The sequence below is a fragment of the Accipiter gentilis genome, chromosome 9 (genome assembly GCF_929443795.1).
Source record: "Accipiter gentilis chromosome 9, bAccGen1.1, whole genome shotgun sequence".
Classification (NCBI taxonomy): Eukaryota; Metazoa; Chordata; class Aves; order Accipitriformes; family Accipitridae; genus Astur; species Astur gentilis.
This window is the reverse complement of record NC_064888.1, coordinates 8,314,185-8,331,828: the sequence shown is the minus strand read 5'-3', so window position 1 is coordinate 8,331,828 and position 17,644 is coordinate 8,314,185. Positions and strand designations below refer to the sequence as shown.

The window sequence follows — 17,644 nt, the reverse complement described above, 5'->3', positions numbered from 1 at the left end:
TATAGCCTTACTGGAGAGGACATTGAGCTGGGTGGATTGATGAATACTCCCTTGTCAGGTACAACTACAGATTTTTCAGCTGAGAATACAGATGTGATACTCCTACAGTATGATTTTATGGAGGTTGTGACTCGAGAGAAAAAGGACTGGGAAACTCAAAACAGATTAGATCCCATGGCTCAACGGTGGGGCGGGAATTCAGTATAGGAGAAACACTGTGAACAATGTAAGTTTGTGGTGGTTTTTTTGAACCCCGCTCTTCAGCTGCAGAGTACAAGGAGCCAAGTTTTGCTCTCATCCTGAGTGTCATGAAATCTGAACGGCGCTTCTGAACAAGTATAAAACATAAGTTAATGCAGTTTTCCCTGTATATCACATACCTATAGGTACTGTTGTGTCAGTGCTTAAACTGGTGCCAATTAAGAAATCGCCAATAAGCGCGGGTCTCTCATACACCCAGGATGGAAATACGGGAATGGGCTGACCAGAATTCTTCTTGTTCTGCTTATCTCGGAGGATTTTTCGTGTAAGCTCAAGAGGCTGTTGAAAAAAGAAAGAGAGAGAAAGGAGAAAAAGAGATCTTCAGAAGTCCAAGAAATTTTGAATTTTAAGCAGAAATCGACTGTAAACTGATAACTTGGCAACAGAAAGTAGAATAGCTGATGTTTCAGTAGCACGGTGTAGGATTTGGTCTCCAGTACCATCTAGTCTATTGGTCTCAGAGCTGCAGAGGGGATTTTTTTGTACAGTTGGTCATCTTTTTATTGGAGGGTACTTCAAATAACGGCTTTCTGCACCCCTCCCCACCAGCCTGAGTGCTAGGGCACACACAGGGGAGCAGAATGGGGACATGCACAACCACCAGGCAGCTTACTAGTTTGCAAAGCGCACCACATGAAAGCCAGCAAACTCCTTCCAGAAGCAGTAAGCGGTAACATCTTATTCAAGGGGCACTTACAGATAGGCTAACGAACACCTCTGAACTCGGTTTCTGCACAGTGCCCCCTGAGTAGCTGCGTGCCAAATGCAATCCAGATAATCCACCCACAGATAGCTGGAAAATAATGGGAGTTTTTCATTCGGAATAGGGCGTCAGCAAAGGAAGTGAGTTGTTAAAGACCAAAAGACTTTCCAACCCTGGCTCCAGGCTTCTGACACAGAAATAAATGGAGTGCAACATTAATTATCAGCTGGAGAAGCCTGTGAGATGTACAACCTACATGAATATTTAGAGCCCCAAGCACAAACACAGGGCGCATGCTTATGAATGCCATTTCTTAAGTTCCACAGATGTGTACGTGAAATGGGATATGCACAGGGTCATTTTACTTTCCTCTCACAGGAGGTCTCAGAGGAGAGAGGAACGTGGGAAGGAAGCAAACATACGTGTGAGCTTTGCCTCTTAAAGAATAGCACTCTTACATGTGAGAGGTAGTTGATGCACGCTGTGGCTGGCCCTGGCCATTTTTCATATTCTCAGAGCTGCCCAGTGCTGGGTCTTGAAATCCTTCAAACAAGCATCAGCTGTGGGACCAGTCCTCCAAGCAGCACCAGTTCTGGGCATGTTTGCTGCAGCCTCGCTGCTGGCATAATGCCGGTACAATGCTCTCAGGACAGAGAGGCACCCCAAAGCAACACTACATTTCTACTTACATCATATATGTGTGATCTGCTAGAAGGACCTCAATTTCCTCTGCTCCTCTAACAGAAACAGGAGTCTCATAGGAGGGTATGGAGAAGGATGAAGTGCAAAGTAAGCTGCCAGCAATTCAAAGGATGACTGAACTTCACATAAAACTGCAGATCTCAGTGTAGGACTGAGTCCTTCACATGGGTAAGCAACTTGAAGCCCTTCATATATGTCAAATCCATACAGTGAGAAAATACTCCTCTATTGAAGTAGTATGTAGTAGTTTACTTGTCCGTCACGATCGGGACACACAGACATTGGCTAAAAGATGAAAACATCATGTGTACCTTCTGTATCATCTTGAGCTCCAGGTCATTAAAGAGCTGTAATGGAAGACCGCCCCATAGCACTGGCCCTATGCAACATGGCTGTACGAACAAGCTTCTGCTTAGGAGAAAGGCAGCCACCATTACATCTTCCCAAATGGCAGGGAGGAATGAGTTGGAAGAAAAGCTCCACAAACCATGGACCTCACCATCACAGCATTTACATGAACCATGAATACTTATGAGACAGCAGACTAAGAAAGCATCCAAGTCCAAAAGCTTCTGAGGCATTGCGCTAAGTATGGGAGACCATACAACCTAACAGAGCCAGGTAAAATCTCAACAGCATATGTGGATGGAAGACAGTACTATAAAATAGAGCTAGTTCAGTGAGATGGACTATATGAAAGTTACACCTTGGAAATTCAGAGACATGAAGTAATTCCTGTCTTCAACTGCCAAAATGAAATCAGAACATAGAATTCATTGAATGGTTTCGGTTGGAAGAGACCTTTAAAGATCATTCAGTCCAACTCCCCTGCCGTGGGCAGGGACAACTTTTACTAGATCAGGTAGCTCAATGCCCTGCCCAGCCTAACCTTGAACATTGCCAGGGATGGAGCACCCCATTTAAACCTACCCTCTTTCTGTTTAAAACTGTTGCCCCTTGTCCTGTCACTACAGGCCCTGGTAAAAAGTCTTACTCCATCTTTTCTTATAAGCCCCCTTTATATATCAAAAGGCCACAGTAAGGTCTCCCTGGAGCCTTCTCTTCTCCAGGCTGAACAACCCCAAATCTCTCAGCCTGTCTTCATAGGAGAGGTGCTCCAGCCCTCTTTATCATTTTTGTGGCCCTCCTCCGGACCCGCTCCAACAGGTTCATGTGTTTCTTGCACCAGGGACCCCAGAGCTGGATGCAGTACTGCAGGAGGGGTCTCACCAGAGCGTAAGAGAGGGGGAGAATCACCTCCCTCGACCTGCTGGTCACGCTTCTTGCGACACACCTAGGATACGCTTGGCTTTCTGGTCTGCAAGTGCACACTGCCGGCTCATGTCCAACTTTTTTTTCACCAGTATCCCCAAGTCCTTCTCCACAGGGCTGTTCTCCATCCCCTCATCCCCTAGGCTGCACTGATTGTGGAGATTGCCCCAGCCCAGGTGCAGGACCTTGCACTTGGCCTTCCTGAACTTCATGAGGTTCACATGGGCCCACTCCTCCAGCCTGTCAAGGTCCCTCTGGATGGCATCCCTTCCCTCCACTGTATTGACTGCACACAGCTTGGCGTCATTGGGGAACTTGCTGAGGGTGCACTCGATCCCACTAGGTATGTAATTGATGAAGATATTGAATAGTATTGGTCCAAATATGGACCCTTGAGGGATCCATTTGGACATTGAGCCATTGACTGTAACGCTTTGGATGCAGCCATCCAGCCATTTCCTTATCCACAATTCCTTTTCCATCTAGTAGTCTCCTTTCCTTCTTGGCCCTGGGAAATACCTACTGTATGATTCCCTACTTCCATACTACAAGAGAATAAGCCCAATAGCTCCCAGTGCCTGAGGGAAGTCCCTGAAATGAGATGAGCTCATGGCACTGTGAAGGAGCATGCTGGAACCTCTCTCCCTGTGAGCTCACAGCCTAGGGGCTGGGGTGTACCTGGAGTCAGGGTGTGGCCTGTGGCATCTGTCCCTAATAAAAAGGCAGGGTCTGAGGCCTATTTCTTATAGTGATCATGAAAAGGAGCCGCCAGAACCCCTGCAACAAATGCAGAACCTTCTTCATCAAGGGACTGGTTCTTCTTCACTAGTGATTCTCTGGGATGACAAAGAGGCGGGGAGCTTCTGTTGGAGTTCAGCCAGCTCTAGTGTGAATTTGTTAACTGGCAGAGTTCAAAAAAGTTGACACAGTTTTGGCTAAAAAGGACACAGCTACCTGAAAGGGAATACATAACTTCTACCACCTTGATGATTCTTGGGCCAAAACTGGTCCAAGCAGCAACTCCAATCACTGAAAGATCCCTGGACGATCTCTCTGACAATGCCAAGTAATCACAGGGCAGACGGCACAGCACTTGTGGCACCAGTGACAAAGCACATGTCTCAGGGGTGTGAATCACTTCCTCTCTTCAACTTAAAATTTAGATCATTGTCATTACAGGCTTCAATGACAGCCTGGACAAAACTCCCAGGACTGAAATGGCTGGCCCTCAGGTGTCAGCCTGGCACTTAAAACCCCAAGGGATAGGGTGGCAGTTTGCCACTGTCATGCTGATGAACCTGCATCTGGTATCTTAAGCAATGACAGTGACCAAATCCATCAAGGTAGAGAAAGAGCTCATCTTCATGCTCAATGAATGCCAACTGTGCCAAAGGGATCCCTGCACTACAGCCCTGGTGCCAGGGAAGATGGGCAGCGGTGGGCATACACTGGACCTAGAGCACACGACCAAGGAGGAGTGGTGGGAGCAGCTGGGCTTTGCTGGGTCTGGCCAACAGAAGGTCTAAGAGCAGCCTGCAACTACAGGAAGGACAAGTACCAAGACGATGGGTGCAGACAAGCTCCTCCCAGCTGTGGCAGAAGGTTCAGGTGGCCATGGACACAAGCTGCCTCTTGGGATAGTGAGATTGGCCAGGAAGAGACACTTCTTCCCGCAGAGGGGGAGCAGCCATAGGGTGTCAGCAGGGAGGTGGGGTATCTCCCTCCTGGGGGACTACAGGATGCAGGTGGACAACACAACAGCTGCCCTGATCTAGTGTGGGTGACAGTCCTGCTGTGAGAGGGAGGCTGGACTGGACAACCCCAGTGGTTCCTCCGACCAGTGCTGCAACGAGTCTGTGGAAACACTGGCAGCTATCCTCCATGCCTGGTGAATGAAGATGGTGCCATGAGGATCACAAATAGAGTCGCCCAAGTGAGACCCCCGCATCCATTAATATGGTGTGAAGGATCACTCCAGGGCTTGTGCCAGTGCACAACCTGGCTTCTAGAAGACATGGAGAAACGAATCAACTGCAATTATTATGACTACTTGACAGTCCTCTTGGGAAGTGGCTCTAGCAGAAACTCTGGGTCGAGATTTCAGCTACGTGAATTGATACAGCCCTACTGACTCAGTGGCCCCAAGCACCTGACCATTAGGGCTTTTTACCAGAGTTTCAGCTCTTTAAGTCTGAAGAAAGTATAAATGGAGCAGCAGGGAGGCACAAATCTTTTTAATTGGCTTGCATTGCCATTTCAATTCCTTTGGTTGTGAACTGCACATCCCAAAGAACACCACTTACCTTCTTTCCTCTTTTAGCAAGTCTGCACATAAATCCTATTTAAAAGATCAGTTTTCTTACTGGAAATTCATCTTCCCTTCATGATCTAAATCAACCACATGACACAGATCATCTGTGAAGGATTTGGATGAGTCAGGCATGTATTTCAGTCTGTGCAGACAAGTTATTTCACAGTGTATGTGGAACAAGGCTGGTTTCATCACTGCCTGACAGCAGGAGGTGTTTGGACTCTCTCTGTTTAGGATTTGAACTCTCCATCATCACATGCATGTACAGCCCTTCAGGCTGAGACCCATCAGGTGTCCCAAAACACTGAACATGGAGGGTCCATTCCTCTAGTCATCGATGGCCTAAAGTGATCTGACCACCACAGCAAATTCCACTTGGTGGCAGATGCATCATCTACTGTCATCACCTTCACCAGGGACAGGAGGGTGTTCTTGGAAGGTGTTGGCTCTGCTCAGCCACTCCCACAGAAAGATCTTCACAGACTGAAGAGTAACTGCACATCTGCTGAGCAGTCAGCATGGGCAATAAACCATATACAGCCACAGCTAGGGAGCTCAACAGCAAAGGTTGGTAGGACGCATCATGAGTGTGAATGCCGCCACGTGGCTAAGACAGGGCCAGCACTGCCGCAGAGCGAGCAGCTGAGTGAAGCACATGCCTCACCAGTGCAGGCAGACCCCGTGCACTAACAAGACATAGATATGCCTCCACTGAGCGAGGGCGTGGGACTGCCACAACAGAGACTGCACATGGAGAAGACACCAGCATGTGATTTCTGAGCATCCACAAGCGGGTCGGCATCCTCAGAAACAGTTACATGCAGAGCCTGGAGGCTTGTCCTGTTAGATTTTATTGATCAGTCATCAGAAGGCAGAACAGAAACAAACTTCTGGGACAAAGGTAAACTGCAAAATTTTAAATGGAAGCATTTGCACATATTGTCCAGTTGCTCACTCACTATGGACCTTATCACTCTTTCATCTGTGTCCAAATAACTGTCCATACACAGTTGCTCCCACGCCTTCCACAGCCAAAATGCCCTTATCTTGACCCACAAGCTTTTCAACATATTTTTCTCCCTCCCCCATCCTGTTGAGCAAGGAGAGTGATAGAGTGACTAGCCAAGCTCAACCCATCACAGTGTAGTTATTTATACAAATGATTACAGGAAATAGAAGTTGAGATTTAAGTAATAATCGCCCTTTTGTACTTCCTACCTCCCAGCATACTGATAATGAAATGCCTGCTTAACTGTTTTCTAAGCCTGTGTCTTGCAATGATATAGTTTACTTCTGCAGCAGGTTTTTTTCTTCCTTTTTGTCTTTGGGATCACTTTGCAGCTTTTATTTCAGGAGTTCAAATAGTTAAGTAGAGGGAATGGCTGTGTCCACTTGGGGAATGATAATGTGAGGCAGTGTACCCACATTATCTGAGTGAGCAGAACTCATAGCAAGGATGGAGACACAACACAATGGTTGCTGAGCTCCTGAGCAAATACTGCCACAGGCAGAAAAGAAAATGTCAGCACTGCTTAAAGCAGTCATTTGAAATGGTAAAATGAAATTACATTAACCTGCGCCAGTTAGAACTATCGTGGCCTAAACTTGACTTACCTTAACTGACTTAAATAGAAAAAGGCCACTTCTACTAAGAACAGCACAATGATTTAATATAGTCTGACTAATAAATTCTGAGAGATAATTTAGATTCTCTGCAACAATAGGAACATTTGTAATTCCACTAGATGATAAAACTTAAGAACACAACTATACACATGAGCAGAAGGGAAAGACTTTGTGCCCAAAGCTTGGGAAGAGACAGTACCTGCTGTACACTGGAGTTGGCTGTGACACTGCCCAGCTGCTTGCGTAACTCCTCGAGCTCCTGCAGAGATATCTTGGAAGTAGACGAAGGAATGGAAAAATTTGTGCTGACACTGGTTGCTGCATTTGCTGCAAGTTCTGCCCTTTCTTTAGCATTTTGTTGCAAATACTGGAGTGTCTGCACATACACAAAAAAGAAAAGATTTTGTGAACTCTGGTCAGCACGTGCTAAAGGAAAAAATATATGACCATAAGATGATTGTGCTGAATCAGACCACAGGTCTTCCTGTCCCAGTTTCCCGTGTCTTAGGGGCTTATATCAAGAGCAGTGTAATTCTCAGTTGTACTTTAATAATTAAGTAAATGCTAGAAATACTTATCTGTTTATTTCAATGCATTTCGCTGAACATTATCATCAGAAAGCATGCTGTACTTAAAATCATTGCATTGTTGCTACTGCTCAATGCTTGTAACACATCCAGTTCTAAAGCAGAAACAAACCTCTTTGTCTTCTGTGAGTTTTGACAGTAGATAAACTAAAGAATCTAGATGTCTTGTATTTTTAGACTTCAGCTCATCATACTTCTTCAAAAAATCTTCAGGAGTTCGAGAAAACTCTGCTATTTTTACCTGTAAAACACCACATTAATATTAAAAGTTTAATGTATATTATCACAGCATTCAAAAGAGGAGCATTGGTGCATGGATGGAGAAAAGGTGCAGGCTGCTGCTGCTGCCGAAGTAGTTCAGGGAATGGGTTTTGGACTGAATGCTGCAGTACTGGTCTCCTAATGATAATTATGCTGGAGAAAAGTGGGCATCCTGGCACTTCTGGTGATGGAGAAGGGACCGCAGGGGAGAAAAGATGAAGGTAAGCACAAGATCTGTAGCAGGGCTCACTTTGCACATGCTCAACCTGAAGCAATATTATTTTGTATCAGCAGGTTTATTAAGGGCTTTGGCATTGATGGAGCCATGTCTGGACACTGGGTCCACCCTGGGGGCCCCACTAACAAAAGAGACATCAACAAACTGGACTGAGCCCAGTACAGAGCCATGGAGACAGTAGGGCGTACTGCCCATTGCCCAAAGGGGTTACTGACCCTGCTCCAAGGGGCACAGCAAAAACACCACAAGCACTGCCACAAACTGCGACACGGAAAATGCCAGCTGGCCCTTGGGAAACAGTCCTTTCTGGAGACAGCGGTGACCCTGGGTCATGGCCGGAGAGATGGAGGAAATCTCCTGGAGATCTTAAAAATGCAGCTAAGCTGTCTGCTGTAGCTGTGATGCTGGCCCTGGTGCAAGCAAGGGGTTGGACTGCAGATCTCCACCTGTGCCTCCTACTTAAATCTTTCTACAAGTCTATGAACTGTAGTTGTCAGCATAAATGACGTGTAAGACTGGAATTAGAGAAAACATGCAGTTCAGGCTACAAAGATCTGAACTTTCAGACAGACTTAGCAATTTTCTAGCACTTATAGCTTGACTGATGGCTTGCTTTTAAAAATGACAATGAAAAGCAGTATTATGGCCACAAAAGTAGTCCTGGTCTTGAGTGTCAGGCTTTGATCCCTACTACCTGGGTGATATTCAGAAAAAAAGTCAGGTATTATTCATATAATCGCATTCCATCCAGTTACTATTTTTCATTTGTTTTATTCCTCCAGATATTTGAAACAACCACCACAGGCACAAAATAAGCACCTTCTTTGAACTTTCTACCCTGCCAGTTCTAACAATCCTTCTCGTGTTCGTTCACTAATCTCTCCAAAATGCAAGGGCTTTACCTTTTTCCTGATATAATCTTTCTACTTTATACCCTAAATTGAGATTCCAGATCAGATTACCCCATCTTTTTTACCAATGCCAACATGATTTTACTGTTATTCTCAGAAAAACCTGGGACAGCCATTACCCCTCCCAACACGGGTCCAGGTCCGCACCCACAGAAGTCAAGTAATCTCACAGAAAAGTAGAGTAAGGAAAAGGTATTTCACATCATTAGCCAAGAGAAATCATTCTGAGGAATGTTCATCTTGAATTTCATCTTGGGGCAGACTGTGCTCTCAGAGTTGATGGAACCTCTATCAACGACTGCAAAGGAAGCATGCCACCTCAGGAGTCCTGCCAGTCCCCCCATAAGGTCTGAAACGCATCTCAGCTATGATTACAGTACATTGACGCTTACCTTTGCGCTGTGTGCAGAGACAGTCGTGGTAACGTAAGGTGTTCGATTCTTTTGCAGCAGATCAATGTAGACTTCGGCTCCTTCCCCACCGTGAACACGCAGCAGGCTGAGCAACTCATTGACATCATGGTGAATGCGGAACTCGCTCATACTCCCACCTGAGGCTACAAGCTCTGCGAGATGCAGAAACAAAGACAGTAAGTTATTTTTTTACTGCCGCAAATGAAAACATACCCGCACAAACAACATTTCCTGACTACATTATGAGCCTGCAGGGTATGCTAAAATATTTGACTGGAACAAAGGAAAACATGTAAGGAGACGAAGCAAGCAAAACAGATACTCATTATCGTGCCTGATTTAACTATACCGGTACAAACCCCACCTTAAATGTAGGTGAGCCAGCAGGATTTTTCAATCTCAAAATCACAGTGGCGGTGGAAAAGTTACTGAGTTGTCATTAAGAAGTGCTGGTTCGTGTACTGACAGACTGCAGACACAGCTGAAATTGTTGGCTTCAGCAGCCTGCCCATACTGCTGCTTCTGAAGTTATTCAGAAGCAGTTTTTCCAAGTCCGGGGGTCTTTATATTCTACTGCCCATTTTATTAGCGGACAAGCACCAAATTCTGCAAAGCTACTTCTGACGACCACAGAAGTAAGAGTCTGAATGAGACATCATGCAAGTATGGAGTCTAATATGACACCCTGTATAGACACAGAATATCAAGCATATGGACACACTTTTGGTTTGCCAGAACCATTGAATCATATAAGCTCGAACAGATCACTGCAAGCCTTGGTCCAACTCTGAGTTGGACCAAAACTGAGTCAAATTAGAGCAGGATGTGCAGGATCTTGTCCAGTCCAAGCTTAAATATCTCTAAAGATCCAGATTCCTCCACCACTCGGGGCCCGGATCCTCATGTGGATGCCATCGGATCTCCCTTTGCCTCCTCATCTCCGGCCGAGCAAGCCTCCAGCCTCTCCTTACATGCCCTGGTCTCTCCCCCATCGCGAGGGCCTCCCCAGGCTCACTCCTGTTTATTTATAATTCTCTCACAAGGAAGCCCCCAGACTGGCCAGAGCGTTTTGGCTGGGGTATCATGAACGAGGTGTTCCCTTTCCTTTACCTGCTGGCTACGTCCCTGCTAACACAGGTGAGAACTGGCCTTTGCTGCCACAAGGGCACAGCACTGGTCCTGTCTACCCTGCTGCCCCAGACCTTTAGGTCCCTTTTCACACGGGTGCGCTCCTGACAGCTGTCACCCAGCCTCTGCTGTCATTTGGGTTATTGTGTCCCCAAGGACTTGGCATCTGCATTTTTCCGATTCCTTAAGGTCTCTGTGAGCCCACCTCTCCAGCCTGTCAAGGTCCCTATGAGTAGTCAGCAGAAGCCCCAGCCCACGCATCCCTCAACCCTACTGTGGGACGAGTGAACTTGACAAAAGCCATTCCTCCTGTCACCCCGGCTGCCAAATGCCACATGTCACCAGCCCCAGCAGCGAGGATCAGCACCAGTAACAACCTCCAGTTCCCCCGTGGGCTGCTGAAGTGACCGAGGGTCAAGAGCATAAGGAACGAGGAGAGGCTGCGGCAGCTGGGCGTGCTCAGTCGGACCCAACGGCATCTCCCCCTGCCCAGAGGGGTCCCGGAGGCGCCGGGGCCGGACTCTGCTCGGAGGGGCACAGCGAGGGCCCCAGAGGCACTGGCACGGCTGCAGCACGGGAAGCCCCGTCCGGCCCCAAGGAAACAGCCCGTCCCCGTGCGAGCGGGGCATCCCGAGGACGGTGCCCTGAGCAGTGGGGGATGCCCATCCCCGGGGATGCCCCGACTCGCCGGGACTCGGCCCCAGCGACCCTCTGCAGCTGTGGCGCTGGCCCTGCCGGGAGCGGGATCGGGCCGGAGACCCCCCGCCCAGGTGCCGCGGCGGACCCCTCTCCTTCCTGGCCGCTTCCCGCCGCGGCTCGCCCGGAGAGGGGTCCCGGGGGTCCGCGCCTCCTCCGGCCCCCGCGGCGGCTCCGGGCAGCGCCTCAGCCCCATCCGTCCCTACTTACCCGCCCGGAAGTGCCCACCGGAGGCGCCCGGAAGCGCGGGCCGCGCATGCGCACTCCCCTGGGCCGGCGCTCGAGGGGCGCGCCCGGCGCATGCGCACTCCGCCGTAGACCCCGCTTCCGGCGCCATGCTGCCGCTACCGCTGCCGCCCGGGCTGCGCCGCCGCCTGCGGGAAGGGCCGCCTTCCCCGGCCCCCGCCCCGCCGCCCTTCGCCCCGCCGCCGCCCCCGCCGCCCTTCACCTTCGCCCCCCGCCGCCTCCGCCTCGGCCCCCACCACCCGCTCTTCGAGGTGAGGGGCTGCCTCCCCGCGCCGGGCGAGCCCCTCGGGGCTGGGCCTCCGGGCCCGGTCTGTGTGGAAAAGAGCGGCCGTGCTCCCTCAGAGCACCCCTCCTCCCCGTATCCCCACCCCGTGTCTCTTCCAGCGTGGGCCCCGCCGCGGCCTGTCTCTGTGGAGGAGAAAGGTTGCCTGCCCACGGCCTCTCTCTCCTCCTCTCCTAGGATGGGGACGTTCACAGGCACCTCTACCTCCAGGGTGTCCTCACCGGCCTCGCGGAGGTGGCGGAGAGACCCAAGTAAGTGAGGCAGGGCCCGCACGCCGCCCCGGTGTCGCGATGGCAGCAGGGGTGCCTCTTGGTTAATATGTCCCTTTGTTAACGATGGCATGCGGCAGCGCTTGGTATGAACCCTGCCTGCTCGCCTGGCACTGAGTGCGAGGCTGGGATGGGTGCCGTCCCTCTCGTCCGTGGACTTTAGAGGCCGAGAAGGAGACATAAGTTAAAAGGGGGAAGACACAGACGCATTGCAAAGCAGTTTGAAAAGGAAGATGGGGTGATAGAGTTTGCAAACCTCAGCGTCCTGCTGAAAAGGTCAAAAATTGGTGTTTTGTGCTGCAGTTGGCTAAGTACTGCCTTCTTGTGCTTTCTGGATGTGATGTCATCTCACTGAGAATTCCCCATAAACAGATAGAGCATCTATGGGGTATGTCTGAAAACGGGGATTGTAGCTAAATGAGAGGATTTAAGTGGCAGGTTATTATGTACCCAGTTGAAGCAGTGGGAGAGCTGTGTGGTACAGACCGACCCAATTACGAAGGCTAAGCCTGGGGGAGAATCTTCGTCTAGCTTTAAAACCTGCTCTTGTATATAAAATTGAGCAAGTACTTTGAGGATTGCATGAGGTTATCCTACAGGTGTCTGTCAAACAGCGTTGGCACAAAGTTTTAATCCACAGCTTCAATTTAAGGTCAAAACAGCTTATTTCTCACATGGCTGCTTGTTGGGTATTCTTAATTGAAGCAGTGCTTCACAGAATGATAATATACATACCATGCTCAAGCCATAATGGCAAGTAAGAGTTTCCAACTGCCAGCACCATCGTAATCTTCATTCCATTGCACCTTGCATTTAATTTAAGCATTGTTCACAAAAAATGCCATAAGTAAATAAAGTCATCTAGAGAGATGTATGCAGCTTAAATTAAGGCTCTAATTAAATTAAAGTCGTTGATGTCCTAATTTCCCTGCAGGGTGTCTGAATTCAGTTGCCACATCTCTGGGTGCTGCCAAGTCTTTGATACACTGGAGGGCTATGAGCACCACTACAACACGCTGCACAGGAACGTGTGCTCCTTCTGCAAGCGCTCCTTTCCGTCGGGACATCTCTTGGATATTCACATCCTGGAGTGGCACGACTCGCTCTTCCAGATAATGGCCGAGAAGCAAAACATGGTGAGTCACCGTGCCCAGCCCTTCACTCGTGGTTGGTATGCACGGCATGGGCTGGCACCCTTAGAGACTGACTGTTTGGGGAGGGCACCCATCTTCCCCACTGGCACCACTTGCCTTTTCCAATTATATCTTTTTTTTCCCCACCCCCCGCCTTTCAGTACAAGTGTTTGGTAGAAGGCTGTGCGGAGAAGTTCAAGACCAGCAAGGACAGAAAGGATCACTTGGTCACTGTTCACCTTTATCCTGCCGACTTTCGGTTTGATAGACCGAAGAAAGTGAAAAGGTAACTGCAGAACTGCAATAGCACAACTGGTTTTCCCCTGTAGAGGTGATGTTGTACTTCTCTGCTGTCGCGCTCCCTTTCTAGAGTAAGCAAGTTTATATCTGAAGAGGCTCAGAAATGGTGTTTGCTGCTGCTTGTAAGAACAGGTAAACTTGCAAGTCTTTCTGTGGCAACGTTTTACTTTATCTTAATGTTGAAGTGCTTCTTATTTCTCTCCCCATGCGGCTCTAGGCTCTGCTCCCTTCTTGCCATCTCAAGCATAAATGCAAAGCCCAGCATCTCCGCATCACTTTGTGCACATTTCCTGCTTTGCTCTCCAACCCTTTCCCATATTCCCATTCCCCAAAAGCACAAGTAGAGCAGAGGGAGGCTTTATAAGTTTGGTGAATGGCTTTCTCAGCTGGCTACTCACTTCAAGCACTTCTTTCACCACAGGAATTAATACAAAGGCTGATGTTGTTTAACACCTTCATCAGAGTCCTGGCTGAGGGGATGGAGAGAAAACTTCTTGCCTGGCAGGGTGGTGTAGCCCTGGGATGGGTGCCCAAAGGGACAGGGGACTGGCTCTGTGGAGTCTTTAAAGCTTGCTTGGGTAGCCTGGTGTGAACCCTCTAGTCCAACCCTCTGAGTCCATTGAATGGGTTACACTTTATGGACTGAAGAAAAGAACCTGGGCACAAAGCTGTGTGCTATAATGCAGCAACCCTGAATACTTAAGTAGAAACTCATACAAGGCTATCACGCAGCTCTCCAGCAGCCTTTTGGCTGCTGCCAATGGTTTGCGCAGCCAAATCTCTGTGCCTCCATGCAGTAACTCACTGCAGCTGGACTTGACCTGTTTCACCATGAAATACTTTTCACTCCCTTGGCTCTGGGCTTACGTGGCAGCTACTGAGAAAGGGTGTAAAATTTTGTCTCTGCAGTGGCCCCAAGCACGTGAGCTCTCCCACGAAGCAGGGTGCCAGCATGCCGATGGATGTGAGTGTGGAGATGTCGGAGCCATTCCAAGTGGACCCCATGGAAATAGGGCCCAGTGAGAATACGGAGATCCCTCAGCCTGCAGCCAGCCCCAGGTCCTCAGTGCCAGAGAAACGACTCTATAAATCCAGGTCTGTACTGTTGGCCTCCACAGGCAACAATTTCTGGGGCTGGGACCATATCATCTTAATTGCATTTTGCAGTGCTTACTGCAGCGCAGGTCAGGGTGTTCCTGTGTTGAAGATAAAGAGGTAGGGTTTCCCAGTATGTTTTAAAAGCCATTTTTTAAAGAGGAAAGCATAACGAAGCACAGAGCATGCATACGCTGTGAAAGCTGTGTCAAGTTTTTGTTAGTCTGTGCACCCGTGATCTCTTCCCAGGGTGTTGCAGAACAGTGTGGGTCTGAAGACCCTTCAGAAGAAGGACTTTGTCCTAGAAATACTCAAGTTTCGTTCCTGCTTTATAACACTTTCCCATCTTAGCTGGCTCAGGGCTGAGCTGGTGCGTTTCACTGTAGCTGTCCGTGGTCTCCCGTGCAGTCGCAGGACAAGGCACAACTAAAGCAGGTGAACATCCTGCTCTGAATCTTAGGTTTTGTGAGGCCAGAGCAGCGTTGCTGTTTTTTCTGTTTGTTTTTTTTAATTAAAATTTTTACGAAAAGTTGAAACCGAATTGCCTAATGCTGGCTTGACTTTTGAAATCCCCCTCCTCATATGCTATAAAACCTGTATGAGACACAAGGTAGCCATCAAAAGGTCACCACCCTATTCCCAGCACCAGGATCAGTGTCATTTTATTCATCATTTTAATTGTCTCTTAGCATAAAGGTTAATGGGGTTTTGCCTGAACTATTCCAGTTAGCACAGGGATTCCTGTGGTTTGAGTTTGCTGCATCTGTGACATGCTGGCAGTCTGGAAGCAGCACGATGAGCCCACGATGGAGCACTGCGCGGGGAAACCCGCTTCTCTCCTCGGCTCCCTCTCGCTTTCACTGGCATCAGCTCTGCCTCTCTAAAATGAGATGAGTGTTGCTGTTTCAGGGCTTTCTAACGATTTGTGGAATCTGAAAGCACTCGCAACATGCTACAGCCAGTTGGGTCTGCTTTTGTATGTTGTGGTCTGCCTGACAAAATCCTGTCCCTAAGTGGCTGCCACGGTGACATTCTAAATTTCACTGCTTTGTCCAGCATAACAGCTTATAAACCAGAAAGTATCTCCCTTGAATTCGATGAACTTGATACTGCAGGTCAAAAGGAGAGTTTGCTGCTGAAAGGCCATGCTTTTACTGCTGCTTCTGCTCTCCTGCTCTTTACCATCATGTGCTTCCACAAAAAAACACTGCAACTGCCCAATGGCATATTACATTTTGTAACACCTTACACCCGGTCGTAAAGAGAGGAGAGGTCTCCAGAACATAAATGAAATGTGCAGAATAAATGGGAAAGCAGACCAGTATTTCACCCATTTTTTAATTGCACTTTGATGATTTAGATGTCCTGCTCCCCTGAGACCTTGCTCTGCCCACTCTAGGAGCTTGAAATACTGCACAAGGCATAAAGTGTCCTGGTGATCCTGCGAGGGGTGGGCTTTTAATGTGTATTAAAGCGTGTCTCACTTTCCAGGATCCCATCCACAATTTGCTTTGGTCAAGGTGCCACCCGAGGATTTAAAGGACCAAGGAAGAAAGTCTGAAGGTCAGCACGCCAGATCCGTGCAAGATGAGAAGGTGCTGGCCACTGCCGCTCACAAACCTTAGCGATGGCAGCCTAGCCGAGCAGGGATATTTGCAGTTGCATGCGAGGGTCCCGCTCTGTACACAGAAGGCAGAAGGGCGAAAATGGTGATTGTGCAGCAGCAGTTTAGCATACATCAATACCTTGGGAGGTGCTTTGCTACAGTCCCTCCATGTCTCTGTACCACCTCCCTCTGGCAGCATTTCAGAGCTGACCCATGCTTATGTTTATCCTTTGTGAGACAACACTCTCGCTTCTGATCCCCTCTGAAATCCAACCATGAATAAACTCGTCTGCATCTGTGCTGTGAGTTTTTGTGTCTCATTGGTGCCAGGACCACTCTGGGCAGCTGTGGCTATCTGAGCTTGCAAGTGGCGAATGCTGTTCTGAAACTCCAGGCAGCTGCGGGGATCACACAGGCCTTGTGAAAAACTTGCAAGGAATTACTGCCAAAAATGCAGCCGGGATAATGCCGAGCAAAATAATACACCGTGCTCCCTCTTCCTGCAGGAAGCCCCGCATCCCCCCTCAGGCTCCTCAGCTGGCCTGGGGGCAGGGTGTCACGCTTCCCTGCCAGCCCTGCTTACACAGGAAAGAACCAAAGTAAAATCCAGAGGAAGAGTAGTGTAGATTACAACAATTAATTTCATTCTTTAATTTCATTCTTCCATTTTCTCACAGTGTTTTTAAAAGCTCCCAGCGAGGACAGCCCTTAGGACAGCACACAGACATGGGGCAGGTTGAATTCCCCATCAGTTGCTCGCAGAAGGAGTTTCAGACTGCGGCGAAGCACTGCGATGTGGAGGTGAGAGGAAATCAGCTGCTGGAGCTGAGACTATGCTGGATTATTGTTTGGATTTTTTTGTATTTTGGGGGGGAAAAATAGATTCAAGGAATTCCAAGACAAAATCTGCTGACTGTACGGAAGCTGGAACCACTGACAAAAAATAAAAAGAAAACAGGAAAAAAAAGCATTGGTCCTTAATTCTGACCTTCTCCACCTTGCTGAAGTCTGCTTCGCTCCCTGGTATTTGCTCTGAAACCCACGCAAAAGGTTTGCTGGGGCCAGGGAAAGCATTCTGGTGCCTTGCGTCTCATTTCCACGGGGAGTTAAAGTGACTTCCAACTAGGTGAATAAATAAAAGGAATTTTTACAAAATAGCTTTGTAGAGAATTTAAATGCTTTTTTGAAGCCCAGGCAGAGTCAGATGCAAAGAATGAAACTCTCTTTGCTGCAAATACCCCCAAAATCAGGTTGAGATGGAGGTTATTTTTCCTCTCGTCTTGCCCTTTTCAGTCACATCCTGCCAGTAGAAAAGATTGATTGGAAAGGCAGCTCAGCATCCTGCCACCAGGTCTTGGGGTCCTGTTGAACCGTGACACTTACAAAATTGTCCATAAAGGGTAAAAAAGAGGTTGCTGGAATGATGTTTATCCAAGAAGCTTAGGATCTGTAATTTCTTTTTTTCCCTTCCCCCTCTCTGGGAGGAACAAAGGATAAAAGAGGGCTTTGAAAAATCCTTGCAAATAGGAGCAGGGAATGACGCTTACAGAGACGTAGGAGATTTCCCTGTGAGTTTTAAAATGCTTCACTCTGTTTAAAACTC

At 48.4% G+C, this 17,644-nt stretch overlaps 2 protein-coding genes across 3 annotated transcripts in view; one reads left to right on the top strand and one right to left on the bottom strand.

Annotated features, from left to right (window-relative positions):
* TUBGCP2 (tubulin gamma complex associated protein 2) overlaps window positions 1-11,335 on the bottom strand; it is a 37,918-nt gene extending 26,583 nt beyond the window's left edge. Inside the window, exons 1-5 of one of the 2 annotated variants that reach the window (XM_049810369.1) lie at window positions 11,320-11,335; window positions 9,265-9,437; window positions 7,575-7,703; window positions 7,075-7,251; window positions 381-540 (exon numbers count right to left, since the gene is read on the bottom strand). In XM_049810369.1, the coding sequence (XP_049666326.1) occupies window positions 381-540; window positions 7,075-7,251; window positions 7,575-7,703; window positions 9,265-9,414 (616 nt within the window). In that variant the 5' untranslated portion in view covers window positions 9,415-9,437; window positions 11,320-11,335. The other variant, XM_049810368.1, reaches the window with a different exon arrangement.
* ZNF511 (zinc finger protein 511) lies at window positions 11,088-16,712 on the top strand. The gene is made up of 6 exons (XM_049810618.1): window positions 11,088-11,606; window positions 11,816-11,889; window positions 12,842-13,043; window positions 13,202-13,326; window positions 14,250-14,435; window positions 15,927-16,712. Exons 1-6 carry the CDS (start codon window positions 11,088-11,090, stop codon window positions 15,994-15,996), a joined length of 1,176 nt encoding a protein of 391 aa, XP_049666575.1. The 3' UTR covers window positions 15,997-16,712.
* The last annotated feature ends 932 nt before the right edge of the window (window positions 16,713-17,644 follow it).